Source organism: Entelurus aequoreus, linkage group LG16 (genome assembly GCF_033978785.1).
Source record: "Entelurus aequoreus isolate RoL-2023_Sb linkage group LG16, RoL_Eaeq_v1.1, whole genome shotgun sequence".
NCBI lineage: Eukaryota > Metazoa > Chordata > Actinopteri > Syngnathiformes > Syngnathidae > Entelurus > Entelurus aequoreus.
In genome coordinates this window covers 21,848,461-21,875,670 of record NC_084746.1, presented here as the reverse complement: position 1 = coordinate 21,875,670, position 27,210 = coordinate 21,848,461, and the positions used below count along the sequence as shown (strand labels likewise).

The 27,210-nt window shown below is 40.0% G+C and overlaps 1 protein-coding gene across 1 annotated transcript; it reads left to right on the top strand.

The window, feature by feature from the left end:
- The first annotated feature begins 786 nt into the window (after positions 1-786).
- On the top strand, positions 787-27,210 carry cotl1 (coactosin-like F-actin binding protein 1). Its single transcript, XM_062022365.1, has 4 exons — positions 787-1,134; positions 1,649-1,731; positions 18,947-19,104; positions 26,511-27,210. The coding sequence occupies exons 1-4, from the start codon at positions 1,058-1,060 to the stop codon at positions 26,619-26,621; spliced, it is 429 nt and encodes a 142-aa protein (XP_061878349.1). The 5' UTR covers positions 787-1,057; the 3' UTR covers positions 26,622-27,210.

Here is a 27,210-nt window from a genome sequence, read left to right as displayed (position 1 = left end):
ATGGGGGAGGGAGGTTTTTTGGGGTTGGTGCACTAATTGTAAGTGTATCTTGTTTTTTTATGTTGATTTAATAAAAAATAAAAATAAAAATATATATATTTTTTAAAAACAATACCAATAAAAAAAACGATACAGATAATTTCCGATATTACATTTTAAAGCATTTATCGGCCGATTATATCGGCAGGCCGATATTATCGGACAACTCTACTAATTATTAAAACATTTGTAAATATGATCTACATCTAGTGGAACCTATTTTGGGGGCAAAATAGAATAATAGGGAAGGATACAAAATCTAAAAAAAAAAAAAATCTTATTTAAATTCTAAATATAATACAATGCCACTCGGTTGCAACTCGGTGATTGTACTAATTATTTAAAAATTTCAAAATACGCTCTACATCTAGTGGAACCTATTTTGGAGGCAGAATATAATAAATAATAGGGAAGTATGAAAAATCTAAAAAAAAAAATGAATAGACTATTTCTTATTTAAATTCTAAATATAATACAACGTCACTCGGTTGCAACTCGGTGATTGTACTAATTATTTAAACATTTTGAAATATGATCTACATCTAGTGGAACCTATTTTGGGGGCAGAATAGAATAATAGGGAAGGATGAACAATTAAAATAAAAAGCCTAGAATATTTCTTATTTTAATTCTAAATATAATACAATGCCACTCGGTTGCAACTCGCCTGAGTCATGTCGTATTATTTTGAAAATTCCGCACGGAAATTGCTACGACGCCGACGAGCCCCAGAAGGCGGAAGTGAGTCGACTTGTCTCTACCGGAAGCTTGATGGACTCCCAGTCACATCACCAACGCCCATAAAGCGGCCACATACAGGAAATGCACCAAGCGTCCGAGAGAACGATATACTTATTCCGTTTCGACCGGTTCATCTTCGCTACAGTGGTTATTTGTACAACATTTTGAGTTTTTATTTTTTAGCCGCTGTGTCGCTGCATGACAATTAAGCTAGCTCCGCGTCGCAGTACTGTACGTTGATCACTTCAACAGTCTTAACTCCCTTGTTATCAGAAAAATGGCAACCCAGATCGATAAAGAGGGTTGCCGGGAGGCTTACAACCAAGTAAGAGACGACAATACGGACACAAACTGGTGAGTGTGTTATGTTTGCTTGACATATTATGTGTTTACGTTACCGCCTACAAAAACACTACGCCGGGGATGTACGTTATCAATCAATTTAATCCGCGAAACAATGTAGTTCCCGTTATGAATAGTTGTTAACCGCCCTCAGTAATGTTTACTGGCTGCATGGAGATAACATTACTCAGCACAGACATAAAGAATGAACCCTGATAAAATAGCTTAAAATAAACAAAGACCTGATTTGGCTTGTCAGAATTCTTGTGCATGTCCGTACATGAATATTGTCTGAAAAAAAACACCACATGCAGCTTGTGTTGCCCTGCCCCTTTTTTCAGTAGAGGCCTGGCGGAGTAGAAGTAATTTCCTTTGTCCTGTATTCAGATGGAGAACATGATGGCAGTAGTGACACATAGCTGCCACACAAAGTGCCACCTTGCATGGGCGTCTCACACAATCAACACATTGTGGGAAAAGAACACAAATCAACTCAGTGCTCATTGTCTTCTTCTCCGTCTTGCAGGGCTGTGTTTAAATACCAAGGCTCCATGATCGTGCCTGCAGAACAAGGGACGGACTATGAGGACTTCAAGAAGATGTGCACTGGTGAGTGCAGCAATGATCGCAAGCATCAAGGTTTATTTGTCCCCTGACAGTCTGCGGAGCAAACAGCTTGACTTAGCAGCACACTAATCTTTTAAGACTCTACTCTGTCACACATTAGCCTTGAGGCCTAACTGTACCAGCAACAGCAGTTAAGCAGCGTTGTATTGCATTAAAAGAGGTATAACATGTTGCCCCATTTTTTGGGATGCTTTGTACAACAGTGTGTAACATTGTTAACAGGAAGTGCGCTCAAAATGTTACTCAACTAAGGGAAGTTTGTCTTGTTGCAAGAACATGAATGACAGTATCTGAGACCTGTGTTCACCTAGCATTACAGTTGTGATCAAAAGTTTACATACACTTGTAAAGAACATAATGTCATGGCTGTCTTGAGTTTCCAATCATTTCTACAACTCTTATTTTTTTGTGACAGAGTGATTGGAGCACATACTTGTTGGTCACAAAAAACATTCATGAAGTTTGGTTCTTTTATGAATTTATTATGGGTCTACTGAAAATGTGACCAAATCTGCTGGGTCAAAAGTATACATACAGCAATGTTAATATTTGGTTACATGTCCCTTAGCAAGTTTCACTGCAATAAGGCGCTTTCGGTAGCCAGGCACAAACTTCTGGTTGAATTTTTGACCAAGACAATGAAAAAGGAGGATTACCTCCAAATTCTTCAGGACAACCTAAAATCATCAGCCCGGAGGTTGGGTCTTGGGTGCATTTGGGTGTTCCAACAGGACAATAACCCCAAACACACGTCAAAAGTGGTAAAGGAATGGCTAAATCAGGCTAGAATGAAGGTTTTAGAATGGCCTTCCCAAAGTCCTGACTTAAACGTGTGGACAATGCTAAAGAAACAAGTCCATGTCAGAAAAACACATTTTCAGTAGACCCATAATACATTCATAACAGAACCAAACTTCATCAATGTTTTTTGTGACCAACAAGTATGTGCTCCAATCACTCTATCACAAAAAAATAAGAGTTGTAGAAATTATTGGAAACTAAAGACAGCCATGGCATTATGTCCTTCACAAGTCTATGTAAACTTTTGATCGCGACTGGATATATACAAAAACAGAATACAATGATTTGCAAATCCTTTTCAACCTATATTCAACTGAATAGACTGCTAAGTGGTTAGAGTGTCCGCCCTGAGATGGGTAGGTTGTGAGTTCAAACCCCGGCCGAGTCATACCAAAGACTATAAAAATGAGACCCATTACCTCCCTGCTTGGCACTCAGCATCAAGGGTTGGAATTGGGCGTCAAATCACCAAAAATGATTCCCTGGTGCGGCCACTGCTGCTGCTCACTGCTCCCCTCACCTCCCAGGGGGTGATCAAGGGTGATGGGTCAAATGCAGAGAATAATTTCGCCACACCTAGTGTATGTGTGACAATCATGGGTACTTTAAGACAAGATACTTAACGTCCGAACTGTTAAACTTTGTTGTTTTTTTTGCAAATATTAGCTCATTTGGAATTTGATGCCTGCAACATGTTTCGAAAAAGCTGGCACAAGTGGCAAAAAAGACTGAGAAAGTTGAGGAATGCTCATCAAACACTTATTTGGAACATCCCACAGGTGAAAAGGCAAATTGGGAACAGGTGGGTGCCATGACCGGGTATAAAAGCAGCTTCCATGAAATGCTCAGTCATTCACAAACAAGGATGGGGCGAAAGTCACCACATTGTGAACAAATGCGTGAGCAAATTGTCGAACAGTTTAAGAACAGCATTTTTCACAATGAGCTATTGCAAGAAATTTAGGGATTTCACCATCTACGGCCTGTAATATCATCAAAAGGTTCAGAGAATCTGGAGAAATCACTGCACGTAAGCGGCACAGCCTTGACTTTCGATCCCTCAGGCAGTACTGCATCAAAAAGGGACATCAGTGTGTAAAGGATATCACCACATCAGAAAACCACTGTCAGTAACTACAGTTTGTCGCTACATCTGCAAGTGCAAGTTAAAACTCTACTATGCAAAGCAAAAGCCTTTTATCAACACCCAGAAACGCCGCCGGCTTTTCTGGGCCCGAGCTCATCTAAGATGGACTGATGCAAAGTGGAAAAGTGTTCTGTGGTCTGACGAGTCCACATTTCAAATTGTTTTTAAAAAACTGTGGATGTCATGTCCTCCGGACCAAAGAGGAAGAGAACCATCCGGACTGTTATAGGCGCAAAGTTCAAAAGCCAGCATCTGTGATGGTATGGGGGTGTATTAGTGCCCAAGGCATGGGTAACTTACACATCTGTGAAGGCCCCATTAATGCTGAAAGGTACATAAAGGATTTGGAGCAACATATGTTGCCATCCAAGCAATGTCTTTTTCATGGATTCCCCTGCTTATTTTAGCAAGACAATGCCAAGCCACATTCGGCACGTGTTACAACAGCGTGGCTTCGTAGTAAAAGAGTACAGGTACTAGATTCAATCCAATCCATCCATCCATCCATCCATCTTCCTCCACTTATCCGAGGTCGGGTCGCGGGGGCAGCAGCCTAAGCAGGGAAGCCCAGACTTCCCTCTCCCCAGCCACTTCGTCCAGCTCTTCCCGGGGGATCCCGAGGCGTTCCCAGGCCAGCCGGGAGACATAGTCTTCCCAACGTGTCCTGGGTCTTCCCCATGGCCTCTTACCGGTCGGACGTGCACTAAACACCTCCCTAGGGAGGCGTTCGAGTGGCATCCTGACCAGATGCCCGAACCACCTCATCTGGCTCCTCTCGATGTGGAGGAGCAGTGGCTTTACTTTGAGCTCCTCCCGGATGACAGAGCTTCTCACCCTATCTCTAAGGGAGAGACCCGCCACCCGGCGGAGGAAACTCATTTCGGCCGCTTGTACCCGTGATCTTGTCCTTTCGGTCATAACCCAAAGCTCATGACCATAGGTGAGGATGGGAACGTAGATCGACCGGTAGATTGAGAGCTTTGCCTTGCGGCTCAGCTCCTTCTTCACCACAACAGACCGATACAGCGTCCGCATTACTGAAGACGCCGCACCGATCAGCCTGTCGATCTCACGATCCACTCTTCCCTCACTCGTGAACAAGACTCTGAGGTACTTGAACTTCTCCACTTGGGGCAAGATATCCTCCCCAACCCGGAGATGGCACTCCACCCTTTTCAATCCAATCCAATCCACTTTATTTATATAGCACATTTACACAACAAGAATGTTTCCAAAGTGCTGCACAGCCATGTTAAAAACAATATTAAAAACAATATTATGCTACACTAATGACTGAATAAAAACAAAAAATAAATGAATAGAAAACCAATATAAAAAATAAATATGATTAAAAACAATTTTAAAGGGTAAAACCAATTAAAACAGTAAACTAGTCTTAAAAATGTATAAAAAACACAGAGGACAACAGAGGACAGAAGACCACACAACTCACGTAGTGTTAAAAGCCAAAGAATAAAAGTGGGTCTTAAGGCGAGACTTAAAACACTCCACTGTGGAAGCAGTTTGAACATGGAGGGGCAGAGTGTTCCACAGAAAAGGCCCTGTCTCCCCTGGTTTTAAGTCTCGTCCTAGACACCACGAGCTGGAGCTGGCTCTCGGACCTCAGAGCGCGCGCAGGAGTGTAAATTTGGATGAGGACCGAGATATACTGAGGTGCCAGTCCATGTAAAGCTTTAAAAACAAACAGCAAGGTTTTAAAATCAATTCTAAAATGAACAGGGAGCCAGTGCAAACTCTGAAGAATTGGGGTTATATGCTCGCGTTTCCTGGCCCCTGTTAAAAGTCGTGCTGCCGCGTTCTGAACTGACTGCAACCTGGAGAGAGCTTTTTGGCTAATGCCAGCATAAAGTGCATTGCAGTAGTCCAGGCGACATGAAATAAAAGCATGCACGACTTGTTCAAAAAGGTTAAAAGATAAAAATGGTTTTACCTTTACTAAAAGACGAAGATAATAAAAACACGATTTTAAAACGCCATTGACTTTTTTGTCAAATTTAAAATCGCTGTCTATAGTGACGCAAAGGCTGGTGACTTTGGGACGCACATAATTTTGCAATGGTCCCAAGTCAGTGAGGGCCGGACCAAAAACAAACAAGCCTGGTTTGCCCCAGAAAGAGGGCCAGTTATCGATAAACGTTAGTCCCTGTTGCCTACAGTAGCTAGCCAGCCACTTGTTAAGCGAGACTAATCTGCTATATCTCTCATCATTGCCTCTCGCAGGCAGGGGGCCAGAGACAATTACTCGATGCCTGGACATCTTTCTGGCGAGATCACAAGTCCTGGCTATGTTTCTCTTTGTAATCTCTGACTGTCTCATTCTAGTGTCATTGGAGCCAACGTGTACAACTATATTCGCATAATTAGTGGTGCGATTAGCCTGTCGTACGTGTTTACTAGGCCTGTTGCGAGTTAGCTCCCTAAGATTAGCTTCAATGTCAGGTGCTCTGGCCCCGGGGATACACTTTACTGTGGCTGGTTTGCTAAGCTTTATGTTTCGGGTGATGGAGTCCCCTATGACTAAGGTGTGGTGCCCGGTAGACTGGGGTGTAGGACTAGCTAAAGAGCTAAATCTATTATGCGTCTCAACCGGTACACCGTAGCTTGTAGGCCGCTTAGGACTGCTACACCTACCTAGGTTCCATTCTAGAGGCTAACCTTTCCTGTGATAAAATGGCAACCAAGGTAATCAAAAAGGTTAACCAACGAACGAGATTTCTCTACAGAATTTCCTCTCTGGTCAACAAAAGCACCTTGAGGATTCTGGCGGGAACTCTCGTTCAACCCTTTTTCGATTACGCATGCACCTCCTGGTACCCTAGCACCTCCAAAACCCTCAAATCTAAACTCCAAACATCTCAGAACAAGCTAGTCAGGTTACTTCTAGACCTCCAACCCAGATCCCACCTCACTCCTACCCACTTCTCTAAAGTGGGCTGGCTCAAGGTGGAGGACAGAGTTAAACAACTTGCACTGAGCCTAGTCTATAAAATCCGCTACATCTCCCTGATACCGAAGTACATGTCAAACTACTTCCTTAACGTAAATGACCGCCATAACCACAACACCAGGGGGTGCTCCACTAACCACGTTAAACCCAGATTCCGAACTAACAAAGGTCTTAACTCATTCTCTTTCTATGCCACATCAATGTGGAATGCGCTCCCAACAGGTATAAAAGAAAGGGCATCTCTATCCTCCTTCAAAACCGCTATAAAAGTTCACCTCCAGGCAGCTACAACCCTAAACTAACACCCTCCCCGGATTGCTAATAATCAAATGTAAACAATCAAATGCAGATTCTTTTTCTTATGCCTTCTGATCTCTCTCTCTCTCTCTCTCTCTCTCTCTCTCTCTCTCTCTCTCTCTCTCTCTCTCTCTCTCTCTCTCTCTCTCTCTCTCTCTCTATGTCCACTACTTGATGTCCATATCCCCACCCCACCCCACCCTCCCTCCACACTCCTGATTGTAAATAATGTAAATAATTCAATGTGATTATCTTGTGTGATGACTGTATTATGATGATAGTATATATGATAGTATATATCTGTATCATGAATCAATTTAAGTGGACCCCGACTTAAACAAGTTGAAAAACTTATTCGGGTGTTACCATTTAGTGGTCAATTGTACGGAATATGTACTTCACTGTGCAACCTACTAATAAAAGTCTCAATCAATCAATCAAACAAGCTGGGCTAGTTAGCTCGCTACAGCTAACGCTAGCAGATGTGTCCGCAACATCTAAAGTTACGACATTACTCTGCTCTAACTGGCGGACACGGCCCTCTAGCAGAGCCAACCTCTCCGTGAGTATGGTGCAAGACGCGCAGGAAGCCATTACTCACAGTGTTTTCTGTCACCGAGTGAAGTTCCTGCTGTCCTCAGGGAAGTGGTCGCGGTCTGCGGGAGTAGCTTCCTACTTACCTTCTGACCGGCGCTGCCTTTCTCCACGCTAGCTTAGCAGCTAGCTAGCTGAGGAAAGGGTGGTGGGACAGAGATCGGGTGATTTGCAAGTTAAATAGTACCACTAAATATGTTTGAGAAGTGATAAAGAAAGCTGTAGAACAATTAAAAGCACACAGATAGAGCGATACTTAGCCTTTTTCGCAACAGCGAACAGACGGCGAGCAGTCACGCACGGTGAACCGGAACCGGAAGTCCTGTTCAGGGCCCCAATTTAGCCAATTTGGCAGTCATCTGCATAAAAGTGATAGAACACTCCATGTCTCTTAAAAATCTCTCCAAGAGGGAGAATGTATAGTGAAAACAGGATGGGGCCTAGAATAGATCCCTGGGGGACACCACAGTAAAGCGGAGCAGAAGAAGAGGTGGCGTCCCCCAGCCTGACAGAGAAGGACCTCTCTGACAGGTAGGATCTGAACCACTCTAATGCAGTCCCCCTGACACCCACACAGTCTCTCAGGCGCTCTAAAAGAATTGTGTGGTCGACTGTGTCAAATGCAGCTGTAAGATCTAAAAGCACTAAAATGGCAGAGCTGCCAGAATCAGACATTAAAAGCAAGTCATTAAAAACCTTTAAAAGTGCAGATTCAGTACTGTGCAAAGCTTTGTATCCAGACTGAAATGGATCTAAAGTGCTATTTTCATCTAAAAAAGGCTGCAGTTGCGCTAAAACACATTTCTCCAGAATTTTTGACACAATAGGTAATTTGGAAGTGGGCCGATAATTTGACAAACTTGTAGGATCTAGACCTGTTTTTTTAATCAAAGGCTCAACAACAGCTCTTTTACAAAAAGAGGGGACACAGCCAGAAATCAAGCTGCTGTTGATGATGTCCCTAACAGACAAGTCAATAGTGTCCCAGATTTCTTTAAAAAAGCGAGGGGGGACTGGGTCTTTGGGACAGGACGAGGGTTTTAGTTTGTCGACTATTCCTGTAAGCTCAGGTATGGACACAGGCTCAAACTGACAAAACACAGCAGAGAACTGAGTGACCACATTAAAACTCAATGGAGAACGAGAAAGATTTGCCCGAATAGAAGCAACCTTATCGTTAAAAAAGGAGATAAATGCTTCACAAGTTTCACTTGTCATCTCCAGTAAAGTGGCTGGATTCGGATTAAGAACATAACTAATAGTATTAAAAAGAACACGTGGCTTGCTGATACTATTTAAAATTAAGTCTGACAGATATTTTGTTTTCTCAGCTTTAACCACACTTTGATAGTCCTGACAGTTTTCTTTTAAAATTTGATAGGAGACTTCCAAGTGATCCCCTTTCCACTTGCGCTCCGCCCTTCACCACTCACGCCGAGCTGTGCGTGTGGTTTCATTGAGCCAAGGCTCCTGTATTGGCTTTGGACGTATAGCTCTGAGGGGCGCTATACTCTCCAGAACCTCAGAACATGTAGAAAGAAAAGAGCACATCAATTGTTCAGTGTCTGCAGAGTGTGGTATAATGATAAATGATAAATAATGATAAATGGGTTATACTTGTATAGCGCTTTTCTACCTTCAAGGTACTCAAAGCGCTTTGACAGTATTTCCACATTTACCCATTCACACACACATTCACACACTGATGGCGGGAGCTGCCATGCAAGGCGCTAACCAGCAGCCATCAGAGGCAAAGGGTGAAGTGTCTTGCCCAAGGACACAACGGACGTGACTAGGAAGGTAGAAGGTGGGAATTGAACCCCAGTAACCAGCAACACTCCGATTGCTGGCACAGCCACTCTACCAACTTCGCCACGCCGTCCCTCGGCGTATACTTTGCATGGAGACAGTGAATAAAGGGGAGAAGGTGGCTGCGGTGTCAGACCTAATAACACGGCCATGACGCACGGCAAGTGGTTTTACATCAAAGTCCAAACTTAAATTGAACATAACAGGACTCTGATCAGAAAACACAGCATCACCAACAACGACATTGTCAACATTAAAACCATAAGACAGTACAAGGTCTAGTGTATGCCCGCGTTCATGTGTGGAACCAGACACAGACTGTACAAAGTTAAAAGAGTCAATGACATTCAGGAAGCTCCTGGATAGAGGTTCGTCTGGGCAGCAGGTGTGAATATTAAAGTCACCAACAATAAGAACACGATCATATTTGGGCAGGATTTAGGCCAGAAATTCAGATAAGTCATTTATGAAGTCTTTGTGGTACTTGGGTGGTCGATAGACGACGGCACACAGGACAACATCAGAAAGACCCAGTTCAAAGTTCGAAGCTTGAAAAGGAGGATTGCAAGCGGATCTGACGGCATTTAAAGTCATTTTTAAAAACGACTGCTAATCCTCCTCCTTTTCGGCCAGACGACCGCGGAGAATTAAAATACGAGCACTCCGGTGATAAAAGTTCATTTAGAGGAGCGAACTCACCAGTTCTCAGCCATGTCTCCGTCACACAGAGGAAGTCCAGTCCGCGGGAGACGAATAAATCCTTCAGGATAAATGTTTTGTTTGTCAAGGATCTTGCGTTAACAAGACCGAACTTAACGGGGGCCGGCGTTTCCAAGGCCGCTGCTGATCCGGGTGGGGCCCGACACAGAGCCCGCAGGTGGCGGGAATTCACTCCGCGCCTCCGGGGGCGGGGACAGCAGGAGCGAGGCGGGCGAGTTTCCCCCTGCAGACCGACGACAGGAACAATCCAGGACCCGGCGGGATCCAGCAAACGTGGGTGCAGGAAGAAACCAGGTACCGGACCATACCTCTTTCGGGAAGCCACGGAAAGCCGGGGCAGGAGTGCCCTAACTTTCACCAGCTGGCCGCCACGTTTACCGCGGCGCCGATGACTCTTTCGCCGGGGGAGAGGAGCCAGGGGGCGAAAAAGGAAGGCAGGAATCCAGCCAGATGAGAAAGCTGACTGGGACGTTGTAAAACCAACGTCGAAGTTGATCATATCCGTGTGAGAGGGACAAAGATCCAACAGCGTTTGGCGGTCATACACAAACAGTGATTTGACAGAGACAACAAAAGACGCGAACAGCACAAAAACAAGCAAAGCTGACAGCAAGAGACGGCAAGCCACAGCACATACTGGCGCCATCTTGGAACCTCCAACCTCCCCTGATGAAAGCCAGCCTGTAGTCCAGACTTGTTTCCCATTGAAAATGTGTGGCGCAATATGAAGCCTAAAATACGACAACGGAGACCCCTGACTGTTGAACAACTTAAGCTGTACATCAAGCAAGAATGAGAGAAAATTCCACCTGAAAAGCTTAAAAAATTGGTCTCCTCAGTTCCCAATGTTTACTGAGTGTTGTTAAAAGGAAAGGCCATGTAACACATAGTTAAAAACACCCCTTTGCCATTTTTTTTGCAATGTGTTGCTGCCACTAAATTCTAATTTAATGTTTTTTTAGCAAAAAAAATACGTTTCTCATTTCGAACATTACCGTAATTTCCGGACTATAAGCCGCTACTTTTTCCCCTCGTTCTGGTCCCTGCGGCTTATACAAGGGTGCGGCTTATTTACGGCCTGTTCTTCTCCGACACAGACGAAGAGGATTTAGGTGGTTTTAGTACGCAGGAGGAAGACGATGACACAATGATTAAAGACTGACTTTTCATATACCGGTAGGCTGGTTATTTTGATAACGTACATGCGAGCACTTTGTATTACTTTGCGCCGTTGTATTATTTGTACTCTGCACGGATGCTGTTCGCCATGTCAAAGATGTGAAAGTTTGATTGAATGATTGAAAGATTTATTGTTAATAAATGGGACGCTTTGCGTTCCCAAACAGTCATCTCTGTCCGGACAATCCCCTCCGTGGTAGCAGGAACCCCTATATACTACGGTAATTACACATCAAAACCCTGCGGCTTATAGTCGGGTGCGGCTTATATATGGAGCAATCTGTATTTTCCCCTAAATTTAGCTGGTGCGGCTTATAGTCCGGAAATTACGGTAAATATCTTGTCTTTGCAGTGTATTCAATTGAATGTAAGTTGAAAAAAATGTGCAAATCATTGTATTCTGTTTTTTTTTATAATTTACACAACGTGCCAACTTCACTGGTGTGCGTGTGTGTGTTTGTGTGTGTGTGTGTATTTTGTTGGAGTTTTTTGGATGGCGATTTAGAGGGCTTTATGAGCAGAATAGAGGACCCACATTGACTCCTATGTAACCAGACTTTTGTTTATTTACGACTTAGACGGCATTCAAAAAAATAAATCTCTCTTCTTGTCTCTCATAATGATTGTGAACAATAGGCACATTTCCCAAAAAAGAGCAGTTCCCTTTTAACATATTTTTTTTCATCATTTTGCTCTACTTTTAAATTGTTGCTGATTATTGTAAAATGTAACACAGGTCACACTATATTCTTCCTTCCCTGAATGTTGGAACTTACTTTGCCAAATACGTAACCAGTCCTTTAAATTCGTGATGGAAAAAAATGTATTCGAGGTGGTTTATTGATATTTTCAACAATGAAGTTCCTGTAAAACTAAGCACACAGAGGAAAGTACACTAATTTACACATTAAGTGCACATACATGTAGGAATCATGTTAAATAAATAATACAGTTTGGAAATAAACTGAAAAAAATAAATTCTAATCAATTATACCGTAGCAAGATTGGCCGTAATGCCGCTAGCTTAATGCTAATATGCAATGGGCCAGCTCTTTGACAGGCGAAAACTAGCAGGACCAATGGCAGGGCACATATATAGACAAATAGTCATTTACACACATATTCATACCAATGGGCAATTTAGAGTCTCCAGTGAACCTAACATGCATATTTTTGGAATGTGGGAGGAAGTCGGAGTACCCGAAGAAAACCCACACATGGGGAGAACATGAAAACTCCACAAAGAGATGTCCATACGACGTAAAGTAAGACATTACTGTCGATATTATTATCAAAATTAGGGTAATTTTTACAGGTTTGAATAAGAAATGCATGAGTTAACTTGAAATATATTTTCTTTTGAACTTCTTTTCTCTCCTTACTTTAACCAATTACTGGTGTGTGATCAGCTGTAGACACGTGATTCAGATGCACCTTTTTTTTTTTTATTTTAAGTAAAGCATAGAGGAACATTTGTATGATATTTGAGATGTTTTTTAAACTAATTATGGCCATTAGTGCTTAAACATATCCAATTATACAATATATTACTTAAATATGTTTTCATGTAAAAAAAAAAAACCCTATTAAGTTTTGGCAGCTTTTATTTTGGCACGGCGGTGCACCACAATCAACTACATGTCAGTGAAACCCTAGAGTCTACTCATAGATATAAGTTTGAACTATACTCTGCTTTTATTAAAATGGCAACAGCGGAGGATGCATAGTTGTTACAATTTTCTTTGTTTCTGGCATTGAACAAAGAGATCACAGTCTACCAAGTCAAATTCCTTGTTAAATATATATTGGCAATAAAGCTGATTTAGATTCAGATTCTTGTGTACGAGCCAGTCTGACCTACAACAAAAAGATAGAGGAAAACTAAGGAACTTACTCACCACAATGCCTGATTACAATAGTGCACTCGCGCAAAGCTCTTTGGGTAAATGTCTACCATATATGGAGATATTTGCTGATATTACCAATTGGAAAAACAACACAAGTTGGATGAATTCAAAACGGTTTCCAAAAGATTGTTTTTTAAATATTTCTGCAATGCCTCCAAGGTTTGATTTCAAATTTTCGGGACTCATGCAGATCCCAAATACACATAAACAGGTACCAATAGTTCGGAAAAGTTGGTTTTGCATAACAGGTCACCTTGAAGCAAGCTGACGTGCCTGTGACTGCGCAGAGTAACAATGGCATCTATTCTCTGGTGTCAATTTTCTAAAAACATTGAAAAACTGTTTAACAACAGATTAGACAAATTCATAAATAAAAATGAAACACTCAACAGCCAACATTGAGCCAACATCTCAACATCAATGGAATTAATCGATATAACGGAAGATATCACAAATGCAATAGATAGTAAAAAATGTGCTGCTGCAGTGTTTATGGATTTAACAAAGTAATTTGACACAATTAATCACAGCATCTTAATAAACAAAATAGAAAGGTATGGAATCAGAGGGTTGGTCTTGAACTGGGTTAGAAAGTACTTAACCAACAGGAAGCAATACGTGAAGATAGGCGAACACACTTCCAGAGAGCTAAAAATATCTTGTGGCGTACCTCAGGGATCAATACTCGGACCAAAATTGTTCAATCTCTATATAAATGACATTTGTAAAGTTACAAAGGACTTAAAGTTAGTATTATTTGCAGATGATACAACTGCATTTTGTTCAGGAGAGAACACACAGAAGATAGTACAAATAATAACAGAAGAAATGAACAAATTAAAAATAATCTCAGTAAAACTAAAATAATGCTGTGTGGGAACAGTAGGAGAGAAAGTCAAACACAAATACAAATAGACGGAGTAGATATTGAAAGGGTAAAAGAAAACAAATTTTGGGGTGTAATAATAGATGATAAAATGAATTGGAAATCTCATGTAAAAAAAAATATACAACATAAAGTAGCAAGAAACACGTCAATAATGAATAAAGCAAAACATGTTCTAGACCAGTGGTTCTTAACCTTGTTGGAGGTACCGAACCCCACCAGTTTCATATGCGCATTCACCGAACCCCCCTTTTTTTTTCAAATTCAAGACAAAGTTATTATACAGTATGTTTTTGGTAACACTTTAGTATGGGCAACATATTCTAAAGTAACAAAGACTTAATTTAGAGTTATTTGGTTAGGGTTAGGGTTCGGGTTCGGGTTAGGGTTAGAGGTTTAGGGTTATAATAAGGCCATGCCGAAATAAGGAATTAATAAGTACTTAATAATGACTAGTTAAGAGCCAATTGGTTACTAATTTGCATGTTAATAATCAACTAATAATGGTGAATATGTTTCCCATGCTAAAGTGTTACCATGTTTTTTTTACTGGTGCACAAAATGAACCTTGCATGAACATCACCTTGTTCAAACAACAAAACCAACACAGTGCATAAACTCACAACAAATTACACACCTGCAAATCAGTCTGACTTCTGCTGTTGCCGTATCCGTAAAGCTGATAAGGAGAAGTTTTTATTCACACGATGAGTCGGGTGTGTTTTGACCTCCGCCGAACCCCTGACCCCGACTCACCGAACCCAGGTTAAGAACCACTGTTCTAGACCAAAAATCACTTCATATTCTCTACTGCTCACTAGTGTTACATATCTGAGTTATTGTGTAGAAATATGGGGAAACAACTACAAATGTGCGCTTCATTCACTTACTGTGTTACAAAAAAGATCAATTAGAATAATACATAATGTTGGATATAGAGAACATACAAACCCTTTATTTAATAAATCACAATTATTGAAATTAAATGATTTGGTGCATTTGCAAACAGCTAAAATGATGTATAACCTATAACCTGCGAGCCAAGAATGTACAAGGAGAGGAGGAGAGAAACTGCATTGGTTTTGCTATCATTTATTTTTCTTGTTCTTGTTCTTATTACTACAACATCATTTTTTGGTTGTTTACAAACTCGGGGAGTATGTCCCTTGATACAGGAATGCTTTGAAGGCAAAACCCAAATGATTTAAAGGGGAGCTATTATGCAAAACCAATGTACAGTACCTTACCCATTTTTACCTGTTTTTGTGTATGTGGAATATAAATTGGTTCAAAAAATAAGAAATCAAACCACATTGCGGATATATTTATAAAACAATCTTGCCTTCCTCCCTCTTCTTACTGTTTTAGTACTTGTGAGATCTTGTAATAAAACACTTGATTAAACACACTTGGTTAAAACAGTTTTGATTAACACACTTGATTAAACACTTTTGATTAAGGGTTTGACTGAGAGTTTCAACTTTCTTGACAGTATGTATATGTATATATTAGGGTTGTACAGTATACTGGTATTAGTATAGTACCGCGATACTAATGAATCATATTCGGTACTATACCGCCTCTAAAAAGTACCGGTCGCCCACCCCCACACATCCCCACTTGGCGTCTCGTCGTGTCATTGTGTCATTGTTGGTTTTATGAGCAGAGGAGCTTGTTCGGCAGCGCACAATCACAGTGTACTTACAAGCAGACAATGTGTGCAGACAGAAATGGGAGAACGGACGCATTTTGGCTTTTGATTGATTGATTGAAACTTTTATTAGTAGATTGCACAGTACAGTACATATTCCGTGCAATTGACCACTAAATGGTAACACCCGAATACGTTTTTCAACTTGTTTAAGTCGGGGTCCACGTTAATCAATTCATGGTAAAAACTAACGATAAAGTTGAAGCTATAACACTGAAACTCCCTCAGGAAGAGGTGCTTTTAGACATGACTAGCTAGCTAGCGGCTAAAGTCCAGCCGCAGTCTGCATTGTTTTAGCTACTTCTAAATCACTAATCCTCGCCTCCATGGGGACAAATAAAGTACGTTTCTTACAAGTATCATCCCTGCAGGACAAGGAATAGCTAAACATGCTTCACTACACACTGTAGCTCACCGGCGTCACCGCAAATGACGCCATTCTTGAATGTAAACAAACGCCATTGGTGGATCTACACCTGACATCCACTGTAATTATAGCATTTATATTATGTTTATGAACTCAGGAAATATGTCCCTGGACACATGAGGACTTTGAATATGACCAATGTATGATCCTGTAACTACTTGGTATCGGATTGATACCCAAATTTGTGGTATCATCCAAAACTAATGTGAAGCATCCAAACAACAGAAGAATAAGTGTTTATTACATTTTAACAGAAGTGTAGATAGAACATGTTAAAAGAGAAAGTAAGCAGATATTAACAGTAAATGAACAGGTAGATTAATAATTAACTTTCTTCCACTTGTCCTTAAGATTTTTTTGTTAAAATAAAGCCATTTGCAAATTTTTGTGGTCCCCTTTATTTAGAAAAGTATCGAAAAGTATCGAAAGTACTTTTCTAAATAAAGGGGATCACAAAAAGTTGCATTATTGGCTTTATTTTAACAAAAAATCTTAGGGTACATTAAACATACGTTTCATATTGCAATTTTATCCTTAAATAAAATAGTGAACATACAAGACAACTTGTCTTTTATTAGTAAGTAAGCAAACAAAGGCTTCTAATTTAGTCTGCTGACATATGCAGTGACATATTGTGTCATTTTCCATTCTATTAATTTGTCAAAATTATTAAGGACAAGTGGTTGAAAATGAATTATTAATCTACTTGTTCATCTACCACCTTATCGTGGTAGAGGAGTTTGCGTGTCCCAATGATCCTAGGAGCTATGTTGTCCGGGGGCTTTATGCCCCCTGGTAGGGTCTCCCAAGACAAACTGGTCCTAGGTGAGGGATCAGACAAAGAGCAGCTTGAAGACCTCCATGAAAAATAAAAACGAAGGACCCAGATTTCCTGAGTTTATAAACATAATATAAAAAAGTTGTTGTGATGCCAAATAATATTTTTTAACTTTCAACATCAAATCCGGAGCTGACAATATGATTTGCAGCGCCTTTTTTTAAATGACTGTACATTTTTAACTATAGAGAGTATTCCAATGGATGGGAGCTGCTCTTTTGTGTAATGTACAGGTTATTACAGGCATCCTAGAGGCTACATCACAGCAGCTCCAGGCAGAATAGGTGGGGTTGGGTAACAGTGCAACCAGGGTGAGACGTGAGTGGCAGACAGAGACACAGAAGCTGAGTTCTCTATCAAAGTTCTGTTCTGCAGGAAAGTGAAATTATATTAATTATGTTGGAGTTTTTATCCATCCATCCATCCATTTTCTGCCGCTTGGCCCTTTTGGGATTGCAGGGGGTGCTGGAGCCTATCTCAGCTGCATTCGGACGGTAGGCAGGTACACCCTGGACAAGTCGCCACCTCATCACAGGGCCAACACAGATAGACAACATTCACACTCACATTCAGATACGAGAGCCAATTTAGTGTTGCCAATCAACCTATCCCCAAGTGCATGTCTTTGGAGGTGGGAGGAAGCCGGAGTACCCGAAGGGGAGAGAACATGCAAACTCCACACAAAGACCCCAAGCCTGGGGATCGAACCCAGGACCTTCGTATTGTGAGGCAAATGCACTAACCCCTGTTCCACCATTTATCTAAATGCTTTGCCGTATTGGTCGCATATTTGTTGCATATTGTGTTATAGTTAAAGATCAATTCAGAGGAGTTGATATTAGAAGTAAAGAAGTGCCGTTCATATATTCTTAATACTCAGTGTTTTATCTTTTGTAGTTAATATTGTAAATCCCACATTCCTTATTTTCATCTACATTCTGGGTGTTTTATCAATTAAAACGGCTTTACAATTCCATTCAGTTTTTTTAGGTTGTCTGTCATAATATTTTTAGCATTCTATCAATCATTAGGTTTTTGTATTGTGTGGTCGGCTTTTATACTTTTTTGAAGGCATTTTAGGATATTTTCTTTACTAAAGCACAATAACCTTCACATGTTTAAAGTCTCCCTTAAAAGGGAACAAAGCACACATATAGCAGAACACGTGACACTTTTTACAGCTTTTTACAACGACATATCCCAATCTAAGCTTATGTAAACACATTGCTCTCTGAGAAACTAAGCTATTCTGTGAATGTTGAACCTACAAGCTGTGCTCTCTGAGCAGAGTGATTGTTCTTTACACTGAGGAATACGATACGGAGGTGTTTTTACAGTGCGTTCAAGGACCATTGAACAGAATAGCACGCCACAATGCCCACCATAAATAATGAATAGAAATAATAGATTGTCTTTGTTTTGCATTTTTAATTTCAATACATCTTAAAGTGCTACGGTACAAACCAATATTTAAAACAATAAAAGCTTAGCCATTAAAACAGATAAAATACTAAGACTAAAACACTATCAGTGAAGCATAAGAAACACACAACATGCAAAAGAGTGGCTTTTCTAACAGTGTGTCTATTTATTTTAGTTTTTTTTTTAAATAACTTGGTCAAAAGATTTCATTGTGTGTATATAAACTGTTTTGTACCGCAATAATAACTGATCATTTTGGCCACTATAACCATGATATTAAATGTTCATGTTGGTACATTCCTATATACATGTTATCATTGTACCCGATTATACATGCTGATTCTGAATCTGATGTTACTGTTTGACTGTGTGAAGAAGTTGGAAGCCACAAAAGCACGGAACACTCAAGCTGCAAGCTGCGATTCCAACCAAGAACCTCGGACTGTGCTCTGTATTTGAGTCAAACACAAAGTCTGTATCTCCTCTCTTAGATGATGCTCGTCTGTTTTGCTTCCTGCGGATCATGACGGGAGACGCAATGAGCAAACGAGCCAAGTTCACCCTCATCACCTGGATTGGAGAGAGTATCAGTGGGCTGCAGCGTGCCAAAATCAGCACAGACAAATCGCTGGTAAAAGAGATTGTGCAGGTCAGTGACTCAGGTGTCTTGAGCATGAGAAACTGAATGAGGTTACCATTATGTGAGAACATTAGGACGCTCCCTTTGAGAAAATTGCTTGATGTATCAACTACATTGTCAATTCTGGGTGCAAAATCTCACACTGATGTATGTAAAGTAACTATTACTAATACTACAAATATCTGAATCCTGGGGTCAGTCCTTTTCATAAATGTTGGTCTCATTTGTATTTGAAACCAAAAGTGATCAATTTCACCAAAATATATATGGGTTTTCATTTACTGTCTAGGTTTAGCAGGATTGAACACATGGTGACTATGTTTTTGATTTATTGAGTACAGCTGCAAAATAAACCACCACAGGGCCAAATAAAGTTTGTGCATGCAGTAACAGTTTGATAAAGTCAGTTAGAGAATGTCACCGAACGCACCATACTGCTATTGTATGGTAAGTCGAAGCACACAATCAAGGCTAACATGATGCTTAGTTTTGTTTGTCATTTTGTTGGCAGAGATGGAATTTGCTCACGCTAATAGCCCAAACATACTCTGGTGGAACGTAGTCCACACAAGTCCACATGCATTCAAAGCAGACGTCTGCCACGCCTGTGCGCGCGAAGCTCAAATTTTAATGACTGTGCAACACATATTTGATGTTCAAACTGATCAAAAAATTTTTTTTTGCAAATAATCATTAACTTTAGAATTTGATGCCAGCAACACGTGACAAAGAAGTTGGGGAAGGTGGCAATAAATACTGATAAAGTTGAGGAATGCTCATCAAACACTTATTTGGAACATCCCACAGGTGAACAGGCAATTTGGGAACAGGTGGGTGCCATGATTGGGTATAAAAGTAGATTCCATGAAATGCTCAGTCATTCACAAACAAGGATGGGGCGAGGGTCACCACTTTGTCAACAAATGCGTGAGCAAATTGTTGAACAGTTTAAGAAAAACCTTTCTCAACCAGCTATTGCAAGGAATTTAGGGATTTCACCATCTACGGTCCGTAATATCATCAAAGGGTTCAGAGAATCTGGAGAAATCACTGCACGTAAGCAGCTAAGCCCGTGACCTTCGATCCCTCAGGCTGTACTGCATCAACATATATATATATATATATATATATATAAATAAAAGAAATACTTGAATTTCAGTGTTCATTTATTTACACATAACACTCCTCTACTCATTGTTGTATTTAAAAGTGCAATGCTTTGCAGCCAGTAGCACAGCCTTTGAAGGAGCATAGGATGGGCAGTGTAATATTCTGGGTTGGAGTCAATAACCAGGCGAGGTGATGAAGTTACGTCTCTTTACTTCATACTTCAGAACCAACTCCCACACTTGCCATCAGGGTGCGCAATACAACGTAAACCGTTGGCCAACCAAAAAGTAACCACAGAACACTGAACACATTGAATTGTCCATCCTCTTCTATTCTCTGTCACTCGTGGTCACCATGACTGTCTCTTCTTCATCTCCTTCTTGTTGTGTGCAGTTGTGCACTCGCCAAAAGCCGTAGATATTATAACGTGACTTGGCCGGCACGTTGTTTATATGAAAGAAAAGCGGACGTGACGACAGGCTGTCCTCACTCAGGTCCGCACGGACCTGGAGGAGGCGTGCCTTAAGTCCGGCTGGAAATCGGGAGAAATTCGGGAGAATGGTTGTCCAGGGAGATTTTCGGGAGAGGCACTGAAATTCGGGAGTCTCTCGGAAAATTCGGGAGGGTTGGCAAGTATGCCAATTGCTGAGAATATTCCTCTTCCTTGTCTCCTGTGGCATTTAATGCCCATACATAATACTGACCCTTTTCACTAGTTTACTGTTTTGCAACACCAGGAGGTATAGCAACTCCAGCCCCTTGTCGTCAGTGTGACAGAAACATTTAAACAATGTGCGGAGATTGTGGGAAATGTAATGTTTCACAGAAATTTCATCGGAAACTACAACGTGGAAATGCTCGCGACTATGGAAGCTCCAATGACTGCGGACATTTTGAGTATGCTCATACTACGCTACAGTCTGTGAGCATCTTAAGAAAGCTACAAGCGCTGCTTACGATCCGCAACTTTAAACATACCCAGCATGCTGTTACCTATCAAATTTGAATCGATACGGTAGCAATTACCTGTACACAACGGCACCAATTTTCAGTACTTATGTGTGTATTCAAATTTGTTAATAAATGTCTGTTTAAAAAAAAAAAATAATTCAACCTTAATTGGACATGCACAAAAATGAAAATTCTGGGCTTAAACTTGAAATGAGGAAACCAGGGCTGTAAACCAAAAATTCGAAACAGTCTAATTTAAAACATTTATATGTACATACAAGACCTGTAGCATATCAGTTTGTGGAATTAAATTATATAATGAATTAAGCAAAGCAGTCAATGTATGAATATGATCCACTTTAAAAGGCTGGTCAAACTTAAAGGGTTTACAAAGTACAAGTAAGAATAATTTTGATATATGTCTTGAAACTTATTAAAAACGACAGGGTATTAAATCAATCAATCGAAGGTTATTTAGATAGCCCTTAATCACAAATGTTTCAAAGGGCTGCAATATTATTCATCTCATTATGGGTATCATAACTGATAACTTATAAGAGAACTGTGGCATTTAATTCATGTAAATGGTATTACAAAATGCAGTGGCAGGCCGTGCGTTTCTCACCTAGGCCTTCAGTGATGTCCGACTTCACCTCTCAAAATACCGTAATTTATGTCACCACATGGACACGGCTGGAGATACTATACAGAAACACACTTGCACACTACTGGGCATTAGACCCCTTAACAGTGTACAAAACGGTCTATTTTTCGGCGCATTTAACATTCAATAAACCCGCTTCAGCAATTAAAACATATGTTACGTGGTACTGTCAAAAATAAAATAATTTTATAAAACAAATGAAAAAATAAATAAATAAAATATTTGAATTTTCAATTTGTAGCACCCATTCGACGCCGTATAAGCCAGTGGTACCGTCGTAGTCAGTAGTTGGTCGTAGTCTGTTGATTCGTGTGAACGTCTCGGGCAAACCATTTCACCATATCCCTGGTAGTATATAGGCATTGGGCTGGCCTGGATGATGGCCTTCTGTGTGAGGATTGGATGATTTGTCTGAGTGTGAATCACTTATTGAGTGACAGTAAAATGAGCAAATAAGCCATCTCGAAATATAAACTACCAAGAGAGCATTTTTTTAAGTTTCATTCCATTGCTCTGAATTTTACAATCAGACTTTTTCTTCATTTAAAACGACAAGCGACAAATCAAATTTTTTCTGTTATTATTGGAAACTCTACTTGTGTTTAGAGACGCTTGACTTCTGTCGCACCGCAAGTGTAGACAGTTAGTGCTGTGATCCTCCACCACACACAAAGCAGTCACAGACGGTCACACTAGCTTCCACTCCTTGAAAGAGCAGCATTTACCACTACCCTCTTAGTATTTCCACATTGCATGTTTTGCAGATGGCCGTCCACAGGTCTATCTTGGATATATTAAAGTATGTCCACATCACAGTCATGTTGCTACCACTCCTGACAATCATGTGATTCTTGCTTAAATCATCCAATGTCCTGTTTCGGCAGTGCTATTTTGCCGATAGATTTTCGGCCAAAAGCCGAAAATGCAATTTTGGGCCCGTTTTGGTGGGGAAATTTCTGTGCATCACCAACATTTACCACTAAACTGTTCTGTCCAGTTGTTATATCTTGATTTTTTACACTTCTGTGTCCCATTTGGTGGAAGTACTGTACTGTATCATATGGTAGACTTTTCATGTAGTTGCAATTCCAAGACATTAGATGGCAGTAGTCTATAGACTACTTAGCCTGGAAGTAGTCTGTGCCATTAAGTTAAATGTGCCAGTCTTATCTTTTGTTCAGTCCTACATGGTGTTTATAGTGTATGTATTGTACATATTACATACCATCTCTTTGATAGTAGCGTGCATCTTAGTTATAGTTTTCATTACCAGTTTTGGAGTTGTTGAAATTGCCATGCAAAATCACTAATGCTAATCGGTAGAATGTATATGGCAAATCCATTGTAAATCAGCATCAAGCTAGCATATTTTGAACAATTGAGCCTAACTTTAATTTCTAGCTCATTTTTCTTGCTTCAGGGTTCCGCGTGAGTCATTAAAAAGCATTAGAGGTCATTAAATGGATTAAAAAGCATTAAATAGGATTTCCAGAGACATTAGAAATGTCATACAATTATAAGCCATGCCTAAGTCAATTAGTTTAACAATAAATGAAATGATTACTTGTCTGTGCATGTTTCTTTTCTTTGTCTCTGGCATTCAAAATAGATACAAGAGGTCTCACTCTGTGCATTGCCCTCAGCACCTGGGCACGTTTATTTGACAATAGAATAAAATTAACAGAGTTAAGCCTCTTGTCAGTCATCCACAATCTTGGTTTTGGTATGAGCAGGCGGGACGGCTAGCTTACACACCCAGAATACACCGGAAATCACCTCGCTTGTCGCGCGATTCACTAGTGAGAAGCACTAAGTAACAAAAGTTAGGAGAAAAAAAGATTATTACAAAGCCAAATGCCCCTGTGTGAATATTTCATCTTCAAACTGAATGAGCAACATGAGCGATGGCATTGGCAACAAAAAACAACAAAACTAACATAATAAACCCAGTTTTTCTAATTGGGGGGAAAAAATGCACTTCAAGATGTTCAGTATTTATTGAAGTAAAATTTTTCTTCCCAGAGATTGAGAGTCCATTTTATTTTTGTTTGTATTCAATCAAAATAAGTTATTGACCTTCCAATCAAAATGGTAAAAAAAAATACTACCGTAATGAAAAATGTTTATTGCATTTGAAAGGGTTACATGCATTGTTATTATTATATATTATGATTATATTCCTACTTAATTTGGCCACAGTTAAGGCAAACCTTTCACTTATTCAACATTATAATGGTCAAATGCTTACATTTATGTCTATACAGGCAATCGTACGCTTTTGACTACATAGAATAAGGATCTGCAGTATGACATGGGCATTAAATGTGTTTTAAGTTGCATTAAAAGCATTACCCGGTATAAAGTTTATGAAGTTTATTTCCGACTGACAGCGGTGATGTTTGTCTTCAAGATGTACATTTAACCGTGTACATTTTCAAAAGATTAATTGGGAAAACCTTGGAGAGGGTGGAACATGGTTTCATTTGCAATCTTGAAACGCCTCCACACAAGAACCTTTTGCAGATGGACTCCAAAAACGGACTAGAATTGTGACTCGAGAAAGATCTAAGCAAGATTTACAGAAAAACATCTGCAAGACATATTAACTATAGCACCAGGAAGTGTGGATTAGAATCATCATAGGTCCCATTTGAGCATGTAAGGCTGCAGAGTCACGACAGTGTGATATATTGTCTCGAACATTTGTGTAATTTCAATAGTTTTTGTGTATAACATGAGTACCAGCACTTTGATAAAAAAAAAAAAAAAAGGTGAGAGACTATTGAACAAGAAAGAACTCTTATCAGAGTATGGAGGTGGGGTTCATAGGGTTTACCTCCTGAATTCCTGTGTCGCCACTCACTGCCAAAAATAAGTGAAGTTAAATGTTTATTTATACATTTCATTCAAAGTTAATATGTATTTCACTTTGTTTTATGCATGTAAAAATGTTTTCTTTTCTACAGAAAGTTACACATTTTGGGTGTCTGGAACAAATTAATTGGATTTACATTCTTATGATAAAATGTGTTTTTTGGCTGGATTTGGCTCATTAAAAAATTCAATATATATTCAATTATATATTTAATTAATTTTATTACGCAATAGGACCTCAACTCTTACATTCTGTTCTTCATGCATCATGTGAGAATGACAATCATTGAATTATGTACAAAACACAAAACCAGTGAAGTTGGCAAGTTGTGTAAATCGTAACTAAAAACGGAATACAATGATTTGCAAATCCTTTTCAACCTATATTCAATTGAATAAACTGCAAAGACAAGATATTTAATGTTCGAACTGATAAACTTTATTTTTTGAAAATATTAGCTCATTTGGAATTTGATGCATGAAACATGTTTCAAAAAAGTTGGCACAAGTGGCAAAAAAGACTGAGAAAGTTGAGAAAGGCTCATCAAACACTTAATCCCACAGGTGGACAAGCTAATTGGGAACAGGTAGGTGCCATGATTGGGTATAAAAGCAGCTTCCGTGAAATGCTCAGTCATTCACAAACAAGGATGGCGCGAGGGTCACCACTTTGTGAACAAATGCGTGAGCAAGTTGTCGAACAGTTTAAGAACAACATTTCTCAACGAGCTATTGCAAGGAATTTAGGGATTTCACCATCTACGGTTCATAATATCATCAAAAGGTTCAGAGAATCTGGAGAAATCACTGCACGAAAGCAATGCCCGTAACCTCAGATCCCTCTCCCTGCATCAAAAACTCGACATCCGTGTGTAAATGATATCATCACATGGGCTCAGGAACACTTCAGAAAACCACTGTCAGTAACGACAGTTCGTCGCTACATCTGTAAGTGCAAGTTAAAACTCTACTATGCAAAGCGAAAGCCATTTATCAACAACACCCAGAAACGCAGCTGGCTTCGCTGGGTCCGAGCTCATCTCTGATCGATTAATACAAAGTGGAAAAGCGTTCTGTGGTCTGACGAGTCCACATTTTTTTGGAAACTGCGGACGTCATGTCCTCCGGACCAAAGAGGAAAAGAACCATCAGTATTATAAAGCCTAAAATATGACAACGGAGACCCTGGGCTGTACTGAACAACTTAAGGTGTACATCAAGCAAAAATGGGAAAGAATTCCGCCTGAAAAGCTTCAAAAATTGGTCTCCTCAGTTCCCAAACGTTTACGGAGTGTTGTTAAAAGGAAAGGCCATGTAACACAGTGGTAAAAATGCGAACCAACTTTTTTGCAATGTGTTGCTGCCATTTATTCTAAGTTAATGATTATTTGCACCAAAAAAAATAAGTTTCTCAGTTCAAACATTAAATACCTTGTCTTTGCAGTTTATTCAATTGAATATAAGTTGAAAAGGATTTGCAAATCATTGTATTCTGTTTTTATTTATGATTTAACAACGTGCCAACTTCACTGGTTTTGGGTTTTGTACATTGTTTGATTAGATTCAACAGTAACAGCAATTGTTGTTAATGTTGAATCTAAATAAAGCTGAAGGTTTTCACTTTTACTTTGGTGGTGCATAAAGGTAAATTATCCTAAATTGTTATTGTTATCGTGCTGTGTCCATGACAGGGTTATACGACCGTCATGTTTTGTCAATTCTAATCCATTATTATTTGATTACATTATTTATCAGTTTATTAGTTCGAACTCTGCAGAGTGTTAGAAAAATGTCAGCTCCTTGTCTGTTTGTGCAGAACTTTGCCAAGGAGTTCATGATCAGCGATCTGAAGGAAGTGGATGAGGACTACATTCGCACGGAGCTGAAGAAGGCAGGCGGAGCCAACTATGATGCCCAAGCCGAGTAGAGAAGTGCCACAATTCAGAACAAAAAAGAAATGGGAGGTTTGGAAGAAGAATAGGTGGTATTGGAGGTGTTTGCTGACAACATACACAAAACATAGACTGAACATCCTTTTAAAACAAGAACCCCAAAATGAGCCTGACGGGGCAAGACCTTAACAGTATGAGGGACACGTGGATTCACGCTCGCTATAACGTGAACTAAACCTGCTCTTTACATGCTTCGACATACTTCAAACATGAACTATGGAAGCCATCAAAACCCATCAATACATCCATTTTCTACCGCTTGTCCCTTTCGGGGTGCCATCAAAACCAACATTTGTTAACTTCAAGAAAACCTTATTAGCTTACCTGAAACGTATAGAGTCTCTACAGTTGACACTGTTTATTTATGTTGACAAACTCATCAAATCCTGGTCTAAAGTCTTCTCTTCTTAGTCTTTTCATTCCGCTTTTGTGGACCTAAAATGTAATCCTGTTTATGTCAACGTGTGTTGTAGTATTGTTGACTTCATTATAACCGCAAAATCAGATTAATGGATCTGCTACTTGCCTTCAAAGCTTTGGCATCGAACTAAAGATTATTTCTTT

Excerpts from the sequence above, each read along its gene's own strand:
- cotl1 (XM_062022365.1), top strand. The coding sequence starts at position 1,058 with ATGGCAACCCAGATCGATAAAGAGGGTTGCCGGGAGGCTTACAACCAA. Across the intron at positions 1,135-1,648 it reads GACAATACGGACACAAACTG|GGCTGTGTTTAAATACCAAG; the intron begins GTGAGTGTGTTA and ends TCCGTCTTGCAG. Across the intron at positions 1,732-18,946 it reads CTTCAAGAAGATGTGCACTG|ATGATGCTCGTCTGTTTTGC; the intron begins GTGAGTGCAGCA and ends CTCCTCTCTTAG.